Genomic DNA, 22471 nt, shown 5'->3' with positions numbered 1-22471 from the left:
ATAAGAGTTTGAGAAGATCTGCAGAAAAGTATGGAAGCAAAACCCCAAATCCAGTTTTGCAAAGTTATTTGCGTCATACCCAAGAAGACTATGCTGTAATGACAAAGGTGCTTCAACTACATACTGAGTATACTGAGAATACTTACAGTATGCCAGTGTGATATTTCAGTTTTTGCATAAATTTTAATTATATATTATATATATTTCTAAAATTCTGATTCCACTTTGTCATTATTGTCTATTGAGTGTAGATTGATGAGGAATTACCTTTACAGCCTTTAAAGGAGTATATGAATTAGCCAGGTTAGCCAGGTGTACGTAGCAAGGTAACTATGACATGAGAATTTTAGCTGTTATTGTGTTTGAACCAGGGACCATGGTTCCAAGATGTCAGCCCTCAAGAGGCTGGAGCGCAGCCAGTTCCTTCTCTCTGAGTCTGCCTTCTCACCGTAAATAATAGGGCATAGTGCAAGAAAGCCCAATCAACCCAAGCCCTTCCAGAGGGGAATGGTTGTACACAGCTCATTTGCATTCAAAGCTATAGACACAGGAACAGCCTGTTGTGAGCAGGGCTGAAATAGAGGGCTTTATAGGCATGATAAAATACAGGAGCAGAGTGGATTTTTTGGCAGGAAACTTCAAAGACATGTTTCGGGGGACCTCTGAGACTTATTTCAACTTGTTGTAAAGGAGTATAATAAGTGACCTTTAAATTATAAGCGGTCACATGATGACACCACTGACGTGACTCCAATATTATGCATTTACAAAAAATAAAATCTCAATCGACTTTAAGCTGCTTTTTTGTCGCAGGGCAGAAAGTCTATGACACACCTTAAAACCTCCAAATTCACAGCCTGAACTCATTTTTACTCTCTTTATTTATTTATGATTTCTGTCTTTTTTCTCCACACATTAAAATATGTTTTTGACTTTTACACTGAACATACTGTGTTAACAAGGATTCTGTAACGTTGTCTTTTTTCAATCATTCATTCTAAACTGCAGGTTTTTTCTTGTGTATTTGACCAAAGAGTTGAAAATAAACAGCCAAACAGCAATGAAAAAAGAAATTCCAGGCTATTTATTATGAACAAAATTAATAAAATTTTTATAATAATACTGCTTTCGCCAAACACACAGATTCTTCTAGTTCAGTCATTATAATATCTGTATTTGTGTTGAGAGTTGTTATTGATGGGTTAAAAGGTTTCAGAACTGGATTTCACTTTTGTTTCTAAAAAGTTGCGGTATTTATTTACACTCTTACATCAACAGTATTTATACGATACAACAGTAAAAATATACTGTCCATGATAGAGTCGGCTGTTTTGGTCAGTTTCAAAAACATTTTTAAAAATCTAAACTCTTGTATTTGCAAACAACTTTCCTTATTGTCAGTTACAATTTGTGTCTGTAGTCAACATCAGAGGGCCCAAAAAAGCAAAACTGACCAACCAATAAAACTTCCTACCTATCAATAGATCAGCCTGTCTGCAGAGATCCATCTTCAGGACGGCTCAATGATTCACATATAAGAGAAACACCAACCCACCAGAGTTTGTGTACAAGAGGGTGGGGCCAAAGAGAACAGGTGTGTCACCTGTCAGAAGGTTTAATACTTGGCACAAAGTGGACACAGCATTACCAGTGTTCAGTCCCAGTATGACACACGGTTTTGAAGACACACCTGGTCACAAAGTCCAAAGTTCTAAATGTAAAAATAAATAACTCAAAACAGGAGGTTCATTAAATAGAACAAATTCAGAAGAGGTTCCACATCTGAGCCACTGAAGTCTATTATCCTAAGGGGGCTGTTAATCTGGAGGACTGGCCCTTTAATACAGCTAAAAACCCCTAAGCCAGAGGTGGTTCAATCATGTCTGGGCCTAGTTTAATGGAGTCTGGTCCGGACTGAGCCAGTCTGGTCATGGTCACACGTGGAGGCGGGAGTATCTGAGTTTCCACCTCCTGGATCGGACTTTGAAGAAGAAGAAGAGGAGCATGAGGAAGAGGCAGGAGCAGACATACAGGACCACACACAGACTCATGTCTACGCTGTTGAAACCAAGACCCAGAATCCAAACACCTCCTCCAGCTCCTCCTCCTTCTCTCCCAACTTTAACCCCCAGGTCCAAAACCTCCCCCCTCCCATCTCCCCTCAAAGCCTTGTCAACAGGTTGAGGCTCTGTTTTTTCCTCAGCTATCTTCTCCATCTCCTTCATCTCTTCCACTCCGCCTTTCACATCTCTGTGCTCATCCTGTGGCTGGCTGGTCTGTTGTGCAGCATCAGCTTTAAGATTTTGAGGAGGTGCAGGGAGTTGTGGGGGAGTCATGGAGTATTTGGGGGACAGGTTGGAGGCTCCGTAGTGCTGTTGGAGGAAGAGGAGGACGTTGTCTTGGTTCCAGACGTGGACGCCATTCTTCTCTTCATGGCAGGAGGAGCAGAGGGAAGGGCTCGGCCAGGGAGCTTTGGAAAAGAGGGGGTCATCACTCAGAGAGCCTGGAGGAGGAGGAGACATGAAGGGAGGGGAGGTGTCACAAATATATTACAAAGTTTAAAACATTTTCTTACTTGTGCCCCGTTTAACTTTCTTGCAAGTTTGGAACTACATTTCCCATAATTCCTTGTTTCACAGAGTATGCATGTACCAGCCAGTCTGTAGTTGACCATGTTGTGTTGGTTCCACAGCCAGAGGATCTGTTGCTCTTTGTTTGTCACTTTGTTCATGCTCTCCTCTGCTGCCTCTTCAAAGTGTCGTCCGCACTGCTCGCAGCCGAAGAACGTCCGGATGTACTGACGCATCACCTGCAGCACCGGGGCCGCGTCGCGCTCCAGACCTGCACAGGAGCATGGTCCAGTCGTAGTAGGGTTAGACAGAAATGCAACATGTAGACTTTTACCATGGCCGTGTTAGTATGTGTGTACCTGTGTTTTCTAGTGCGGTGGGTTTGGCGTCATGTTGGACTGTCAGGACGTGGAATAGAGTCCACAGGGAACATGGGTAACCTCGGAGCCCCGGTCTGCTGCCCTGGCAACCAACCCAGTGAAGCTCCGCCCCTAGAAATACACCTGAAATCTGGGACAAGAACTATGAGGTCAGCTGCTGCTCTGTATGTATGTTCACTATATGCTTGTATGTGTGTCTCACCCTCATCTTGTTGTCCACCAGGTCAAGGACCGCCTGGTAGGGAATTCGTTTCAGCGGCATACTGAGAAGCCAATCAGAGAGAGTCTCCATCAGCTTCACCACAGAACCCCCACCTGGATACAACTAAACAGGTAGAGATAGAGAGAGAGGCATGTATATGGGATGATTGAGAACAAGATACCAGTTATAACCTTTTCTTTTGAGAATCTCTTTAAAACTTTAGTTACACTTTTAAAAAAAACAAAAAAATCATCAGGTAATGTGATCTGGGTTTTGCTGACAAACTTTAGTCTTAAATTGAGTTGGTGTTGTGTTGTTATCAATTTGAGATACTAACATTTATTCAACCATAACTTTCTTTAATTCAAATGATCATTTTCTGACATATTTAACTTTATTCATTTTCTAAATTGAAAGACATTATTAAAGTGTGATTTAACCCCCAAAACGTAAATACTGTGTTCACACGGCATGGTTCAAAAGTTTGAGGAAAATGATATTTTCTTCTGAGAACGGTTTTTAAGTTATTTCACTTTTAAACACAGCAACTGTGAATCAAACAAATATCATCTTCATGGAGAATAAGCAATAACCTATTACGTATAATCAGTGATTCAGCAGGCATGTCACCTGGACATACAAAAAGTAAATAAAACTGTCAAAATACTACAACAACTACTACTACTAATAATAATAATACTTATTATTATTATACACTAACCAAGTTTGAAACCCTTATTGTTGAATTGAAGTTACGTGTGGAGAGAATAAGTCTTGATCCAGAAAATGGAAATTAGGATCTTTTGGCAGATTTTGTTTTTGTAATCATAGCTCTGTTTGCTTATTTCTCTGGGAATGAAAAAAAAGTTGCTCAGTTTTGCATTATTAGAGAAAAAAAACAAAGATATCGCTTGGACTCATGGAGAGAAAAATACAGGGACTGAACCAAGAAAACATCATTGCATACTATACAGAACTAAATAAAGTCCTGTTATTATAATTCCTATATAAAATAACAATAACCTTTGCCACCAGAACGACAAAGTCCTTGAAGATCTTTAGCTCCTCCCCCTCCAGGTAACTATGGGTAGCCAGTTCTACTCTCAGCAGGTAGTGGAGGGCTGACTCCAGATCAGCTGTGTACACCTTTGACCTGCAGAGAGACACACACAGGTTTACTCATCATTCACTGTCAAACTGAGCCTAGCTGAACTGAGCTGGTCTAACCGAGTCTCTGACCTGTCAAAGTCTCTCCAGGGTTCACTGCTCTGTTTGTCAGACAGCACCCCCAATAGGCCTCCACTGGAACTGCTGCCTGAGTTCAACCGGCGCTGAACTCCAGGTAATGTTCTCAACAAGGAGGAGAAGAAGAAACGTAACTGCTTCTGACTGAAAGAGAGAAAAAAAAAGAGAACAGAGGAGGAGAGGAACATAAACGAGAAGTAGGAGGAAGGGGGGGATGAGGGTGAGATGGAGAAGAACAAGGAGAAGGAGAAAGGCGTGAAGGGGGAGACAAAGGAGAAGAAGAGGAATGAGGAATAGGAGCAGGGGAAGACCGTAGTCGTTGACACAAGTTATTAAACAAACATTTAACAAAAACTGAAATATTTTCTTTTTTTTCTTTCTAAGATCAATACTAATTCTCCAATTTCTTCCTCAATAAATAAGGGCTGAATACTAATTTATTTGGTCCTCTTTTATTATCCTTGTGGGGACCCGGAGTTTAAACCCTGAAACAAGGACAGATATATTATCATCATTTGTTTTTTATATATAGTTCAATGTTCAAGATGTTTTTGAATAAAGTTTCCAGTTTACATATTTGTATAAAATAATTGAGATACCAGTTGCAAAAGTTTAATTTTCATCTCTTCTCAAGTCGTAAAATAACTCAAACAGCTGCTGTTATCTCAACTTTAACATGTTTTCATTTGGAGCAAGTCTGCTCTCACATGAGAAGGCTCCTAACGGTGTCTTTAATGGCCCTCACAGACATAAGAGGTACAGTATGAGTTTGTGTGTAACTGTGTCCACTCACACATGCAGTTGTGAGTGTGATGCATTCGGGTGCAGCAGGTAGATGGACGGGAAGGTAGAGACCTTCAGGGCATCCAGCAGGGGGAGATCTGAGCTCAAAGCTCTCTTTACCTCTAAACCTGAGAACTGCAGCAGGTCCAGGATCACCTGAAAGACAGACAGGCAGAAAGAGAAAACAAATGTTTTGAATTTTATGCTGAACACATTTAATACAAATGTATTACTGATGTGCTCTTGCTGCTCTCTCAACAACAGCTGATACAAGGAATTTCCTGATGATAGGTTAGCTTGTTTTGTTGCTAAAGTAACCGCTCAACACTTCCAATAGCAGCTTTTAGCCTTTTTACAGCTCAGCTACTGTAGCTGCTCTATTGGGCACTTTAAGCACTGGGAGAGTGTTCACGTTTAACTTGTTTTATGGTCAGAGAATCAAATTAACATTAAACTGTGTTTTTTTATGCACACCAGATAAATGATACACCACCCAATAAAAGTTCAGCTCAGTCTTCATCCTACCTCTCGTCCTACGAAGGAGTCTGGTTCCTCTATGATGATGGCCGTGTAGTGATCTGACCTTTGACCTAAGAGAGGCAGCAGCTCCACAGAGCTAGAGACAGAGCAAACAGACAGACAGACTAATTAATCTACTATCACTTTATTTCTGTCAGTTTCTCAGGCCCTGAAGTGAACGCTCTGAACGTCTCAATTTGTACATCCCACATTCCGAACTAAACAATTACACCTACAGTGTCCGATAAGTAAAAAGATCTTTTATTTTGATAAGCTGAAACAATTTGTATTTTGGCCTGAAAAATATCTTGAAAGATAAATATTTGAATTAACTGCAGATTGATTTTCTGGCAACAGATTATTGTTTCAGCAAAATGACACAGAAAAAAGTGACTCAGAGAAATCATCAATTATCCCGACAACTGGTCACACATTTCATTTATCTAATACAAGGTTCAGAGCAAAAGAGGTTTGTTTTACACATTTATTATTAATTAACAGATATTCTAATGTACTGTACTATTACCATCAAACCTGAGAGTAAACATACTTAACATTGAAAATAACAAACACTATCTCTTTGTATATATCACATTGTGCTGTCAAGCCTATAATAACAAACATGAACTTTTTAGAGGCTTTAAAAATTACTGAATTTATCAGATATCTTACGTAGGCTGCATTACCCAATTTAGAGTGTGTGTGTGTGTGTGTGTGTGTGTGTGTGTGTGTGTGTGTGTGTGTGTGTGTGTGTGTGTGTGTGTGTGTGTGTGTTGCCTCCCAGCAGACTGTCTCTTCAGGGGGCAACTGTGAAATATCATTGAGATTGATAATTCTTCTTTATTTACTTGAAGTTCATGCAGCAGTCACATAGAGCTTCTGGTTCTGGTACCTGTATGGTTTCAGTGGAGGACAGTGATCAGGCCAGTTGAGCTTGGTGTGGTTCTGTAAGATGTTCACCATCAGCTGTCTCACTGACTGGATCTCTCTGTCTGCACCTGGAGAGAGAGTTTCTTTTTCTTAAATTGTTCATTACAGGTAAAGATGGCTGAGACAAGGTTTGAAGGACAGGCGGAGTGTGTAATAGGTGATGTTAGACTGACGGTTTATGAGACAGATGGTATGAAACGTGTGGTTTGAAACATTTGGCGGGCCAGAGAGATGGTGTGAGACAGGTGGTGTGTTAGACAAGTGGTATTTGAGACGCACAGTTCCACACAGGTGAAGTGTTATAAAGGTGGTGTATGAGTTTTGTGTTGAGACAGGTTGTGTTTGACATGTGTATTGAGACATACACAGACAGTCTGAGTCAACTGTGAGGGTGTGAGACAAGTTATTTATTAAACAGGCAGAGGGAGACCGATGGTGTGACAAAGGAGGTGCGTGGGACAGCGTGTGTGTGAGAGAGGAGGTTTGACACAGGTAGTGTGAATGTGAAAAGGCAGGTTTTGTATGAGAAAGTTGTGTGTCAATGTGATGAGATGAGGTGGCTGTTTTGACACAAAGTAGTGTGAGAGAGGCTGTGTGTGAGCTAGGTGGTACGTGACACAGGTGGTGTTTGATGCACAAGCTAAAGCATTTTTATAATTACATACAATTAAATACATTTCGTTTAGGATTTTTATTCATTATATTATTTACAATGTATCTACAATAGGTGGTGTGAGACAGGTCGTAGTGTATGAGGCGGGTTATGTCTGAAATAGGGCATGTTAGACAGATGGTGTGAGACAGGTCAAGTGTGAGAGAGTTTTTAGGAACTTGTTTATGAGACAGGTGGTGTGTGAAACAGGTAGTCAGTCTTACCTCTGTAAATTGTCCCTCTGTCTGTCTCTGGACTGTGAGCATGAAAGTACTGTAAACAAACAGATCAATAAAGTTATTACAGTAATTACATGGCCAGGATGGTTGCCACGGTACTGCGCTCTCTAGTACTTGTCGTGTTTTTGTTTAATTTTAATAGTTTTCTGTGCCCCTTCTCTGGTCACATATACCAGAGAAGAATTACTAAGCATCGGACTGTCCTCTGCCGAACTTTTTTTTTTTTTTAACCGGTTCTCACTGAACCAGAAAGTTTCGCTGAGATTATTGCCGGAGGAGCTGCAGCTCTCTGTGGACTTTGCCGGAGACGCGGCGGAAAGCGAGCAGGAGCGCTCGTTAGACTGAGGCAGCGGGGATTACGCACTGCACTCCCGTCAATTCACCTGGCGAATGTCCGCTCTCTGGCTAGAACAAGATGGACGAGATGCTGTTCCTAAACACAAGGAACTCGGACTTTTGCAGATCGGCCGCCCTGTGTTTCACTGAAACCCGGCTCAGTGAACACATCCCGGATAGCTCTCTACACCTCCTGGACTTTCAGCTCCTCAGAGCGGACCGCGTAAAAGGAGCTTTCTGGGAAGACGCGGGGAGACGGAATATGCTTCTACATTAAAGCAGGTTGGTGTACAGATGTCCCAGTGTTGAAGAAGTCGTGCAGCCCTAATCTGGAGAGTTTGTTCATAAACTGTAAACCTTTTCATTCACCGTGGGAGTCTTCAGGCCTGTGTAACAGAGGCGTTACAAGTACAGCACCTGGCTGACCAGATTACAGACGTGGAGAAAAAAAACTTGATTCTCTGCTCATTATTCTTGGTGATTTTAACAGAGCAAATCTGACCCACGAACTTCCAAAATACAGACAACATATTAAGTGTCCCACCAGAGGAGCTAACACACTGGACCACTGCTACACAGTAATAAAAATTCATATCACTCTGTTCCCCGTGCAGCTTTCTCTCTCACCACTGCCTAATTCACCTCATCCCGACCTACAAGCAGAAGTTAAAAACTGCTAAGCCTGTAGTAAGGACTGTTAAGAAATGGACAGAGGAGTCAAAGCAGGAGTTACAGGCCTGTTTTGACTGCACTGATTGGAGCTGCATCAGCAAACCTCAATGAACTCACTGACACTGTGACATCTTACATCAGCTTCTGTGAGGACACGTGTGTGCAGACCAGGACCCTCTGCACATACAACAACAACAACAAGCCCTGGTTTACACCTCAACTTAGGAAGCTGCGTCAGGCCAAGGAGGAGGCCTACAGGAGTTGGGACCGGGACCTGTTCAAGCAGGCCAGGAACAAGCTGACGAGGGGCATCAGGGTAGCTAAGAGGAGCTACACTGAGAAGCTGAGGAAAAAATTCTCAGCTAACGATCCTTCGGCGGTTTGGAGAGGCTTGGAGAAGTCACAAGCTACAGGAGACCCACCCTGCACCCTGCAGGTAACAATAGACTGGCTGAAGACCTGAACAGCTTCTATTGCAGGTTTTCACAACGATCACCCAGCCCATTAACACCACCCCGACACTCAGACTCAGACTATGATCTTCTTGCTGTACCTCATAACCCCCCTCTGACCCCCCACCTGCACTAACGATCTGCGAGGATGAGGTAATTCAGCTCTTTCAGAAACAAAAGATCAGGAGACGAGTCTGCTTCCAGACGGGAGGTGGAACAGCTGGCTCTCTGGTGCAGTCAGAACCATCTGGAGCTGAACCCGCTCAAGACTGTGGCGATGACAGTGGACTTCAGGAGAAGCCCCCCTTCACTCCCCCCCTCTCACCATTCTGAACATCACAGCGTCTACTGTGGACTCCTTCAGGTTCCTTGGATCCACGTGACGCTAAACAGTCACAGAGTGTCAGACCTGTCGCGGTGAAATGACTCTAAACCAACCGACACTGTGAATATACATGTGTATATATATATTATTTAATTTAAATGATCAATATACGCATACTTATTTATGTAAATACTGTAATTGACATCTTAATTGACCCATCTGTCACATAATTGCATTTTACGTATTATCATGTTATTTCAGCATCTTTTTCACTATGCACCACTGCACTGTTTCATATTTAGTCATGTAAATATTAATCTTTTCTTATTATGTTTATTGTTGATATTTTATGTTGTACCTGTACATAAGAGAGCACAGTTCACCAAAGTTAAATTCCTTGTGTGTGTAAGCATACCTGGCCAATAAATCTGATTCTGATCCATGTTGTGAGGTTTTTATTTACTGTAGTACTAACATACACTCAGTATACAGTAAAGGTAGAAGTTGACGTCACGTACTTTGAATGTTGGGTAGAATTTGATGCCGTACTCTTTACACACGTCGAAGTTTTCCTCCTGAGCGCAGTCCAACACAGCCACACTGAGAGCCTGCTGCCAGTCTAAAAGACAGACGGACAGGGAGACAGACAAGCAGACAGGGAGAGAGAGAGAGAGAGAGAGAGAGAGAGAGACAGGAGGGGAGGGAGAGAGACACAAGCAGGCAGAAACAGACACAGATAGAGACAGAGATGGCAGACAGACAGAAGGAAGAGAGAAAGACATAGGTAGGAGAGAGAGACAGGTGGACAGGCAGACAGTCAGAGATACAGGCAGTGAGAGAAGAAGAGGTAAGGAGGTAGAAAGAGAGAGAAAGACAGTCAGAGAGAAAAAAGACAGGCAGGAAGAGACAATTGAATTGAGTTAGGGAGATAAACAGGGAGGGAAAGAAGATGGCAGGGAGAGACAGATAGACAAGTGGAGAGAATGAGACAGAGAGAGAGAGAAAAGGGGAATTGGAGACAACAAAAACAAGAACAGAGAGAGACAAACAGACAGACAGGGAGAGACAGATAGACAAGCAGTGGAAGAAGAACAGCAGGGAAAGAGAAACTCAGGATGTGGTAAAGAGGTGAAGACAGAAAGACAAACAGAGAGAGAGAGAGAGACAGACAGGCAGGGGGAGTGAGACAGACAGGGAGAATTAATCGTTGTGGTCTTTATGAGCGGTACAAACATTCAGCGGTCACTTAATCACTTCCACATCTACATCTGCTGTTACTGTAATAACTAATCTGCAAATCAGGTGGCAGCAGCTGACTGTCTGAAGTGATGACCACGATGAAGAGGTTCAGTCTGCATCTCACAGAGCCCAACATCCGATGACTCATAGATTAACAGGAACTCCCTGTAACCAGGGGTTACAACAGGAGAGCATCTCCGGTTACATGCAACCTGTATGGCAACAGATGAGCCAAAAGGGATGATACACTGCAGCAATAGAAGAACAACACAACTTCCTGTCCGGACATAAAACTGAAGAGAGGATGGAGAAGCTTTCTGATGCAACTTACAAACAGTGATTTGTGGTGAAGTCTTTTTATTGATATATGCAGATTGGACAAACTAGTAGAGATGCACCAATTAAAATTTCAAAATGGAAAAAGGTCACATGACCCTCTCATAACCCTAACCCCCGGAAGATTTTACTGTCAAACTCTACTTCCTGCATATTTATGTATTTAATGACTTGCAGTCTTTAACCTTTCTGCCTCTCTTTCTTGCTGTGTGTCTTTAAATCTGTTAATTATCAATTTGCATTCATCTATAATAGTTTCTGCAGTGTTAGGTCTCACACGCGGAGGTTTTACATTGAAGTAACCCAATGCAACTAATATTATGTATAATAATTAACTAATATTTGTATGTACTGTACTCTTACCATCAAACCTGAGAGTAAACACTTAACACTGAAAGTGTTAAATACTATATTATTGTGCTGTCAAGCCAATAAATACAAAAGTGAATTACTGACAGGCTTTAAAAATGACTGCATTTATCATACATCTTAGACTGCATTACCCGATTTAGAGTATTATCTACAATTATTTGTTAAGTTTTGGAAATTTTAACAAATGACTTATATCCACACGCCCCGCTTCTCTTCCGTTCATAGAGCCCTGCCCTGTCTGTAATGAAAAAAAGTGTTGCACTAAACTGTCTAACTAGTAGCATTATCCGCCCCCCCCCCAAAAAAACCCCCCAACATAATCTGTTTAGCTTTTGTATTTTTTTATTTAATCATTTCATGAATTGATGTGCTTAATTGTTTTTTACTTTTGAAATCAAATGTTATTGTGTGTGTGTGTGTGTGTGTGTGTGTGTGTGTGTGTGTGTGTGTGTGTGTGTGTGTGTGTGTGTGTGTGTGTGTGTGTGTGTTGGCTTCCAGCTGAGCGTCTCTCAGGGGGGCAACATGGTCTTTTTTTGTCTCAGACGTCCTTTGACTCCGACAGCAGGTTCCACAAAGAGAGAGAGAGTGTGTGTGTGTGTGTGTGTGTGTGTGTGTGTGTGTGTGTGTGTGTGTGTGTGTGTGTGTGTGTGTATAAGGGAGGCAGCTGGTCTCAGTAGAAAGATTCCCCTGAGAGTTCAGGGGCAGATGGGGACTAAACACAGCAGACTGGTTCCCACAGGTTGTTCTGTCAGTCTGCTCAGGTTTTTGCACATGTTGGAAATGTAAAAAAATAATGAAAACTTTCCTTTAAATGTTGCAGTCAGCATAAACCAGATTAGTTGTTCCTGACTGTAATCACAAATCTTACAGCTGTTTGTTACTTCAGATTTCTCAGAATTTCAGTGAAAAGCCAATATATAAATACATCTACTGTAGACATAATTTATTTCACTAATGTTCTTATTATGTCCTATAATAAAAACACACGCTTCTCTAATTAAAGAGTTAACTATGATAACCACGACTATGAGCAAACATTTTACTTTTGTGTGCTTTTTTACATTTATGTTGGGGCTTTTACCTTTATTTATATAACACAGTGGATAGAGTAGGAAATCGGGAGAGAGAGTGGAAATGACATAAGGGAAAGGAGCCCCAGGACGGACTTGAAACCGGTCAGTCTGTTTGATAAGACTATAGCCTCCGTACATGATGCACCTCCTAACCTCTAGGCCATCAGTGCCCCGTTTCATGTGTCTATGAGGTGAAGTTTTTAGTCGTTCTTCTTTTTGACTCAGCTTCACTTCCTTTTGGACATTTCCACATTTGTCTCAATACTCTGGTGGATAAGGTTGATATTAACAATATAAAAGACCCCCTGATGTGTTTTGTTTTTTAAAAAACTGTCACTGATATAGAGATCAAAACCAACAAACACACATACAGCTGACTACATTTGTTTATTTGGCTTGAATGTAGGCTAATAGACATTTTCTATGAACAACCACACAGGATGTTCTCTTAAATCACGTTAGGCTCGTCGTTCAAAGTGAATAAATTACACTTGCTTTTAGCGTTTCCTCTTCAAATGACATTACAGCTTCGTTGATAGTTTGGACACCAACATCAGCTGCTGTCAACTTTTCATTGTTCAACTATTTCAGTGTTATTTATAGTCATAACCTAGGTCAGGTTCTACAAGATCTACAAGATTTGTTTCTGGTTTTCTACCATCAACATGGGAAATAAAAACTAAAACACACCCTTGCTCGGTTATATAGTCGTCACGTGTGTATTGTTCAACAAATAGGGGTCTCTTCAAACTAACACAAACTTTAAAAACGAAAGGTATTCTGCAAAAGCAAGCTACGTGTTTACACCCCCCCTCGTTTCCCTATCACTGTCTCTCAGCAACACTATTATCTTAATGAAGCTGAATATCTCTAATATTGTCTGTTCGAGCAGCTCGGAATGAAAATGGTTGTTATCTCAAATACTTCCAGTTGAAGTCAGTGGTTTGAGTCCATGTGAAGTAGAATCATCATACCGGTGTCTTATTAACATTAACATTCAGTGACGACATACGATTGGCCTAGTTCTGGACATCAACCTGTTTAATTAATGTTGTAGTTCAAACTGTGTGAAGCCCGTTTTTAATGGGGTCAACCAGAACTTAATTCAAAAATCTGCTACTTTTGAATGGCTTCAGAAACAGAAAACCTCTGTATTAGTCACACGACGCAGAACTGAGCGTCGATTGTAATTCATAGTCTATTTTTGTATTGTGTAAATGCCGAACTAAAAGGGGGAGATTACAGAATCAGAAAACATGCTGAGTAATACTTAATCACTTATCATTGTTTTCCTGATAAAGCGAGACTGTAGGAAATGGAGGCTTTTTGAATGTTTACAAAAGAGAACCAAACCGAGTGTGTCGACTGAGATACCTTTGACGTCCCGGGCCAAAGACTTCCATGTGCTGGAGTACTGGATGCAGTGACCACACCAGGAGGAGAAGAACTGGACCATCCAGGCCGAAGTAGAGTTACTGACGGTGGGCTTTAGGCTACTGCTGCTTAGGATCACCAGCGGGTCCTCCTCCGTGTACAGCCTGGCTGCGGTTGCCAGACACCCGGGGACGAGCCAGAGAACGACCGCCGCTTTGAACCAGAACCGGAGCATCCCTGATGTCCGGGGAGGGACACACCGAGAGCAAGGCCGTCACTAATCTCGAGAGTTTCTTCCGAAAACAATCACAGGGGTCCGAGGAGACATGAGAGCAGCTGCTCCGCTACCAGCTAGTTGTGGTTGTGTTTACAGCAGAGAGCAACAGAAGACACAGCTGTCTCACTCTGTGACGATTTCCAAAGACAATTGAACCAGTAAGGGTTAAACATAACACCACGAAACACAATAAATGGTACTTTGAATCAAAGCTTCATCAACGAGTGTTATAAGTTAATAAAGACAAAAAAAAAGCTTTTAAAAGTAAGAACAATTTCCTCGAAATATTGGCGTTGCCATGGTAACACAACTCCAATGTATCTGCTAACGGGAGGCATTTGTTTTAAACGTAGAGAGAATTATGTCTTCAATAGACGATCTTTGTCAACTGAGGTAGACGCATGGGTTGACGTAAAACGTAATGGCCGTGCTGCTTCAGTACTCGAAAATTTCTGATTTCTTGCCTAGGATACAGCAAAAGTTAGCAAGCAACTGGCACTGCAACATTGACTTACCCTCCTAACCGATGATTAAAATAGTGAAACACCGTAAACTGATAAAAGTCTATTTAAAAATAACAGACTATCTAGGCTTAGACCGGGTAGTCTTCCTGTTTCCAGCATGTTCATACATTCATTTTTTTTAGGCTATGTGTTTTGTCAATTAATGTCTTGTGAAAGATGGGCCAGTTATTCCTCTTTCTGCTCCGGTTCCTTCAAGATTTGAGATGTGTATTTGATTATTATTTATTTTTTTTGTCGATGAATGAAATAAACCTATAAACAGGGTAATATAAATTAAATGCAGCACTGCTCTACTGCCACCTGCAGGCCGTTTGTTAAGAGCCGTCCGCGAATCTCTCCGTGATGATCATTTCTCATGTTAAAACACTTACTTTAAGAAAAACATGATGCATTCAGCCAAACATTTGTCCTGAAACTTCTTGCTGGGCTGTCTTTTCCCCCCCCAGTACAGCTGAACCAGTTGAACACTAATGGTTAGCGTCCTGTTTCTATAGCAACGCAGCAGCTTGACGCCACGAGTAACATCAGACAGGTAAGCCCAAATATTTTCCAATTAATCAACTTTTTAACAACGTTTTTATGAGCAATCATATAAGTACTACAAGTAGCCTATCAGTAGATTTACCAATACCATCAAACTGTGTACTGTAGCCTATGTGATATCACGGCTCATAGTAAAATAGTTGGTAGGCTATTGGTTTTGAATTCTGTAGGCCCTATTTAAAAAAACACGTCCTCATGGATCAGGTTCATTTGTACTGAATATAATAAATATTCAGTTTGTCTGAAGCAGTTTTCAGCCTCAAGAGTTTGATCATTTACTCTAAAAATGTTATCAAAAACGTTCAAAAGAGTGAAAGCCTATGTGTCAGAGGGACAGCCTCTTTTTATATTGTTTATGTGAATTTAAGTGTAAAATAATTCCAGCGGTAAATAAAGGTTTTTTACATTTTCCTGACACAACTATGCCAACTGATTGTGATGTAGGCTCCTTGTCTTGATATATATATTTTTTGTTTCTGTATGATATCAAACACTTGTTGACAGTGTCTTCTTCCAGATTTGTTCCACATTCTTTATTTTGCAGACCTCTGTTTGTGCCATAATTTATAAACTCCTGATGTTTTTGGTTTTACGAGAAACTATAATCAGATTTAGTTCCAAAAATAAGAAAGAAAATAAGTGATTTAGTAAGCTTTTGTTTTTGTTGTTAATTTCTTGCCTATTTCTTTTTTACAGTCTATGATTTGGAGTAGGACCTGATAAGTATTAAATCTAGGCATTTTCTTTGAACGGGAAGTAGTTTTCACTAACAATATCCACCATTGTGTAACAAAGTATAAAACCATATCTTTATTTTATTTTTAGGAAGTAGTTCTCACAAAGAATACACGTTTATATGAATGCCTTAAGATGGCAGTTCAAAAACAAACATGTAAACAATATTTATATGTTATATTTGTTTTTGAACTGATAATACGATATAACACAATATAACAAATCTCCTGCATGTCCTATGTGACTATGAACAACACGTCTTTGAATATGTTTGTCACCACATGGCCGTGTGAGTCAGTCAGATAGTGGGTGGAGTGTTATTCAGTTAGTAAGTGTCAGTCAGCTACTCAGGTGTTGTGTTAGTCAGTAAGTCAGGTATAGTGTCAGGTCACGTTTATCTTAGCAACAAGGCAATTCAAAGTGCTTCAGACAAGACATCAGAAGCATCATGACAAAGGGGGAAAATAGTACATTTAAAAACCACTAAAACAAACCATTAAAGCTCTCAGAGAAGTATAAATATGAAAATATATTAAAAAAAAACATTAATCACAAAATATAAATAATCTCAAATTTGGAATGTATTTATGTAATCTGCTCTGCGTGCCTTTCAATGTTATATTTCTCTGAAGCCTTATCTTCCCTGTCAGTCAGGTGTGGTGTCAGTCAGTAAGTTAGGTATGGTGTCAGGCTAAGTCCTGTGTGTCTGTCAGTACGTTAGGTAACGGGTCAGTCAAATGTTTTTCACTAATCCAGGTATGATGTAGGCCTAACTGTTATTTGAATCTTTTTGTCATTGATAAAATCCCAGTGTCCTCTTACAAGCACTACATGTTTAACTTTAGTTTTAGCTTGATTCCTTTGATCAAATCAGTCACATTTACATGGAATATCAATTAACAATTATTAATTAGTAAACATGTTTTAATCATGAAATCTAAGGAGGTTTTGTATCTGGTGAGGTTTCCGTAGGGAGTGGACCTGCTGCAAAGCATTTTTGTGAGGATTGCCGCCATTGATACTGATCAGTGTAATTTACTTTCATGAACACAAGATGGCAGACAAAGTACCAATGAATGAGGCCAACACACCAAAGTTGAGCAAAATGTATTATTATGGTCCAGCAAAGCCAAAATGTTACGTCCCATATGTGACCGCATGCAGGGTCTCAGGAGGTTAAATAAGGCATTAAATATGATGATAATATTGGCATCCAGTGGATTTCACAGTAACTTTAAATTTGGTTAACTTTGACAGGCTGATGAAAAATGAACTTGTAATTATTTAAATTTATTTTTGATTTTTGATTTTTGAGTTTAGAGTCTTACTGTCCTGTTATGTGTAGCCTACATGAATGAATGACTGACTTTTGGTAATATTTTCAAATATGACATTGGGTTTGTCGCATGCTTCTTTGATAAACATTAAACAGACTTCCAGATCAGATATTTGATTCTAAAAACATGATGTCAAATTCACTTATAGATTCACATGACAAGTTCACTTTTATTGAAAACACTCACATATCCTAAAGACAGGCACATATTTTTTTTTTATACAACACCATTTCCCAGAAACCATCAGGCTGCTGCAGGTTAAAGTTCAGTTAATTGTTGTTGACGTTCAAAGCATCGTTTGAACTTCGACCACATTTAACTGGGTCAGTTCAGCCACATTTTAATAAAACAATATTTTAGAGTAGTTCAGAGAACTGCCATCCTGCTTGACATCATCTGATTTCATGATCCTTCACAGAAGGAGAATGTCTTCTCCAAGGTTGGGCGTGGTCAGAGACTCCATGCTGATCAATCCTCGGATTGTAAAGGTGAAATACAGACAGACACACACACACACACACACACACACACACACACACACTCACACTAGCGTCCATCAATTACTGTATAACTCTAAGTGACAGTTGTGGGGAAAAAACAACCACCAGGAAATTAGTGAATGGCTATTTTAAGGTAAAACAACGCGTTATTTTATCCAACAACCAACAAGTTGTCTCAGGTTTCACTTCCTTGCGGATATTGACGTCATACAGTTTTTGTAACATCTTTAACTGTCACTGTCACTGAATAAAGTGTTGGTCTCCTAAATCTAATCCTTTCTTATGAACAATAGATGGCAGCACGTGTCTAAAGAAAACAGCAGTGGAGGGCCTCATTAATTTGCTGAAGGGCCCTGGGGCAAATAAGGATTTGAATAAGGGCCCCCAGTGACAGCCTCTGTATCAGTTGAAATAATCAAATATTTATATCAGGATCAGTGCCTAATAAAGACATATCTATGAGATGCTGGTTTCCCCTAAATTCTATGAAAAACCAGTAGCTACATTTGAAATGGTTCACTGTGGTGCTGTGTATCTTTAATGATGAAGAATATCTTTCTCTACCTGTGTGCAGGCGCCTCTGGGTCAGTCCAGGTCCGTTGGCCTGTCAGTTCCTGGTCCAAATTTCACTTACGGAACCAGCAGCTCGCACAGAGATGGGGGTGTGGCTGAGGGTAAGCCCCACCCACTATCAATAAGATAAGCATCAAAGAATGTAACTTAAACATTTAACATCAGCAGGAATGGTTTACCTGTTAGCATGATGTTACCTTAGCCAGTGACAGAAGTGTGCAACAATTTTATTTCACTTTTGTGGTAACATCATTGTGTAACATTAGCAGGTTATATTCATGTTAACGTTAGCTTATAACAATAGTAAATAACTTTAGTTTGTAGTCTCAATTTGCATTGAAGATACTCAAGAATGAACTAATGCTATCAAAGTCAGTCATCTATATTCCTTAAACAAAATGACAACTTTATAAAGAAGAAAAAGGTAAATAATCAAACATCCCAAAACAACGTAAATAGCTCCGCTAACTTTATCATTTACCATTAGTACTGAAGCTATAATTTTACATATATGTATGTATTGTCGTTATTATTATTATTCATGTAAAGAGACATTTTTAGAGAAACTTCTCCTACTTATGAAGCCAAATAAACAATTTAAAGTGAAACATTTATAAATATCTGTTTCTTAAAGGACAGAAATGCACCAAAACATGGGATCATTTCATGAATATGTTATCCTGCTGTTGCTTGTAATAGCCACAAAAAGCTATCTTTGACATCTTCCCTGGTAAAATTTCAACATACACCTTCATTTATGTGTAATATCATTCCAATATCATATTAGAAGAATACAAACAGGGTACATTTCACTGCGCTACCACTGCATTGACCTTGAGTATTTTATTTAGGTTAAAGAAGGTGATGTTGCTTCCATTTGCTGAAGTAAGGATGAGTTTTGATTGAAGGGTTGTACTTTAAGTGTGGAATTAGTACGTTTACTGTAGTAAATATGCTTCTTTTTAGCATGCATGAGCGGCATTAGCATATTGTTAGCTGTAAATAAAATAAAATAAATGGGAATAATTTTGTGTGTGTGTCTGTGTGTAAGGTTTAGCAGCGGTCAGCTGTCACAGTGTGTTTCCATGAAATAAACATGCCTTCAGGCAACAATCACTGCTGTCACTCTGTTGAACACACACACACACACACACACACACACACACACACACACACACACACACACACACACACACACACACACACACACACACACAGGTTTGATGGGTTCTATGTTTGTAAAGAGATTTTATTTAAAACACTGGTTGGTTTACAAAACACTGAAAGGTTTTTTTTGTTATCTGCTGCTCTGCTCCGAAGTGTCACTCTGTGATGGTCTGAGATCAGGTGTTGCACAGATCTGTGACAAACTTAACTTCTCCTAAGGTTATTCTGAATCAGAGCTTTTGATTTTGTTTGAATTTTAGCAAGTTCCTCTTAAGGTTTTGTTGTATTTGAATATACTTCTGTTCAGTTTTTAGTTTTTAAAAACTTTTTAGGTGAGCATTGAAACATGATCTGTTACTGTAAAATATTGCAGTGAGACCCACTGGGCGTTGAAGTCTTGAATGTTGTACCTGTGTTTTATCAGTTCTGTCTGGTTGGAGGGTTCAGCCGAATCGTGGAGATTCTGCACCTCATCAAGCTGTAATTCCAGACTTTGTGTCCCTGAACCGGGATGCGGTAAAGTCCGGACTGGTGACGTCCAAAGAGCTGAGTCAGTACCGGGCTCAGAGGGGTGTCGCTTACAATGCCCTAAAACCGAAAGAGAGCTTGGCTTCTCGGTGCCCGGTGGTGCCTGACATCACATTTGGAGTCCCAAACAGGTCATTAAGTTATCCACAGAGCTGATTATTGATTATTGATTGATTATTAATAATTAATTCATCCTTCTCTCGGTCAGGCCTTCATCCCCCCTGTCAGACCTTCTGTCTCATCAGTATGGTCACCGCTGGCTGGACAAGCAGCTAACCAGGAATCAAATCACCAACAACCAGCAGAAGCTGCAAAGGGTGAGAGAGACAGAGTCAAACTCAAACTCATTATTTTAGGACAAAAAGATGCAGGTCAGAAAGAGGACGCAGTTCTTGACAAGTGTCCATAAAGTCTGTCCACAAACTCACAATACTTGGACACAGGAGCATACAGGAGCAATAGAAATCAAGTGCCCACAAAGTATGTTGATAAGGTGACTTATCATTTTATTAAAATGACTCAACCTCTATATGGACAATAGGACACATGTCCCCACAATTTAGAACCGGTAACGTTTAAATCTTTGATTACAGCTATTTATGAACGCTTCAAATGAGCACAAGCTTAATTAAAGCACCATTCCCCAACTGTACAATCTTTATCATTCTGCAGTTGTCTCTGTGTGTCATTCATTTAGCATGAATATATATTTTCAGGTGAGGACAGAAGACTGCTTTATGTGCGTATTTATTTACAAAAACAGTTTTAGTTGCACACAGTTACACAGCACAAAACTATATCTGACTGACAATAACATAAATCCATCAGGCTAACAACTTGAGCTTGATGTTACTAATAAACTGGACATTGAGTCTATCATACATGAAAAACATTGATTTTGACTGCTTTTATGATAGATATACATTTAAGAAAGAACAAAAGGTGTCTGTGAGTGTTGAGAAACCACCAACATTTTCATCATTTTTCATTTCTTGACTTGGTCTTGGTTAAAGATTTTTTTAATTGGGTTAAGGTGAGGGTCAGTGTATGGAGTAAATAGTCAATGTACTGTCTATATAGAGAAAAACATAGCTCTGTGTGTGTGTGTGTGTGTGTGTGTGTGTGTTTCTGTTTGCAGATTAAATCAAGTAGTTTTCAGGACAACAGGACTAGCCTGCTGAGGAGGAGCAGACCTCTGCCCGTGACACAGACTCCATTCAAGCTAACTCGCTTCACACAGGTAATAACTTCTTAGTGATGCTTAACTTTCGCTACTCATGATGATTACAGAGGATGGTCTATCTGAAGGCCAGTTGAATGTTTGAGCCTTTCTATGTTGGCTGACGAAAGTCATAATAAATGAATTTACATTAAACATGTTGCGATGAGATAACCGATGTCAATTCAAAATCACATATATAGGCTACATCTGTTACGCCTCACCATAAGGCGGCCCTATGGGGCTAACAACAACATACAATTCGACCCACTAAAGTGCTTAAAACACCTAAACAAAGTCAAAACCAAGGGATTGTTCTATTTATTTGACAAACATGTGAATCATATAACAAAGATCAATGCTATTTTAGTTTAAAAAACACACAACAAACAATCCCTGACTGAGAAGCACCACGCAGCATTCTCATCTCCAAAAGCCTCGCAGAACTCAGCACTGGGCTTTTAAGCACTCGAGGTGCACCTTATTGTGTACTCAGCAGATTCACCTGGGCAAAGCAGGAGGCAACAGAAGGGGAAAAGATACAAACAGCATATTGAACAACATTCAAGAGGAATTCAACATAAAATGTTGCAATACAAAAAAACGTACTGCAAAAAAAATTAAGTAAATACATTAAAAAGCAGAAAATACCGAATGATGAAAAGTCAAAAACACAAACCTAGATAACAAATACATCAGTGAAAAGTTGACAATCCAGTTACTGCAACAGAAGTGCTACAGGCCCCTATAGAGGGAGGGCTGAACTGGAATTTGGTTAAATTTATTTTATCTAAAAAAAAATCTTTTCATATTTATCCTCATTTTATCCTTTCTGGTTTTAACTTACTTCCTAAGCTGAATACTGCCAGAAGAACCACATCCAAAAAACTCCTCTCTCCTCCTCCTCAGGTCGCTCCTGCTCTGGACACCTTCAGGGACCAGGAGGCTCGTCTCCAGGCATTCAGGGCTCATCAGTTAAACTCTGAGTCCAGGGGAAGAGCTCGGGATCTGGGGACACACAGTCTGGACTTACCTGAGGAGGATGCAGGCCAAACCATTCTCAGAACAAGTCAATGGGAATCAAAATAAATAAGCCTCTTTTCACTTTATGCTTTTCTTACATACATCTGCTTCAATGATTTAAACCTAAACAGCTTAAGAGAATGGAGAAAGGGAACTGGGACCTTTACCCCCCGCAATTCTTTACATTCAAAACCTTATGACTTTAAATGTAATGTTGATGAAGCTGTTATTGATTGTTCTTGTTGATCAGCAGACGTTCAGTCACATAATGTATATTTATGTCGTCATTATTCTATATATATATATATATATAGATATATACTTTAAACCAATTAAAACCTTGTAT

At 40.0% G+C, this 22471-nt stretch overlaps 2 protein-coding genes across 3 annotated transcripts; one reads left to right on the top strand and one right to left on the bottom strand.

Moving 5' to 3' along the window:
• Positions 1-863: 863 nt before the first annotated feature.
• Positions 864-14089, bottom strand: qsox2 (quiescin Q6 sulfhydryl oxidase 2). The gene is made up of 12 exons (XM_061038164.1): positions 13700-14089; positions 9824-9924; positions 7506-7554; positions 6592-6697; positions 5706-5796; positions 5191-5336; positions 4392-4541; positions 4176-4305; positions 3153-3275; positions 2930-3080; positions 2653-2841; positions 864-2503 (listed from the first exon to the last, which is right to left on the bottom strand). Exons 1-12 carry the CDS (start codon positions 13932-13934, stop codon positions 1935-1937), a joined length of 2040 nt encoding a protein of 679 aa, XP_060894147.1. The 5' UTR covers positions 13935-14089; the 3' UTR covers positions 864-1934.
• Positions 14090-14901: 812 nt separating this feature from the next.
• On the top strand, positions 14902-22280 carry cfap77 (cilia and flagella associated protein 77). Of its 2 annotated transcripts, XM_061038168.1 has the most exons (7): positions 14902-15032; positions 17534-17603; positions 18190-18289; positions 19780-20014; positions 20092-20200; positions 21022-21123; positions 22012-22280. In XM_061038168.1, the coding sequence occupies exons 2-7, from the start codon at positions 17541-17543 to the stop codon at positions 22189-22191; spliced, it is 789 nt and encodes a 262-aa protein (XP_060894151.1). In that variant the 5' UTR covers positions 14902-15032; positions 17534-17540; the 3' UTR covers positions 22192-22280. The 2 variants fall into 2 exon arrangements, with proteins under 2 accessions (XP_060894151.1, XP_060894150.1); XM_061038167.1 differs by lacking the exon at positions 14902-15032 and having other exon boundaries at positions 17025-17603.
• Positions 22281-22471: the final 191 nt, after the last annotated feature.

Source organism: Labrus mixtus, chromosome 5 (genome assembly GCF_963584025.1).
Source record: "Labrus mixtus chromosome 5, fLabMix1.1, whole genome shotgun sequence".
Lineage (NCBI taxonomy): Eukaryota > Metazoa > Chordata > Actinopteri > Labriformes > Labridae > Labrus > Labrus mixtus.
This window is presented reverse-complemented; position numbering and strand designations above follow the sequence as displayed.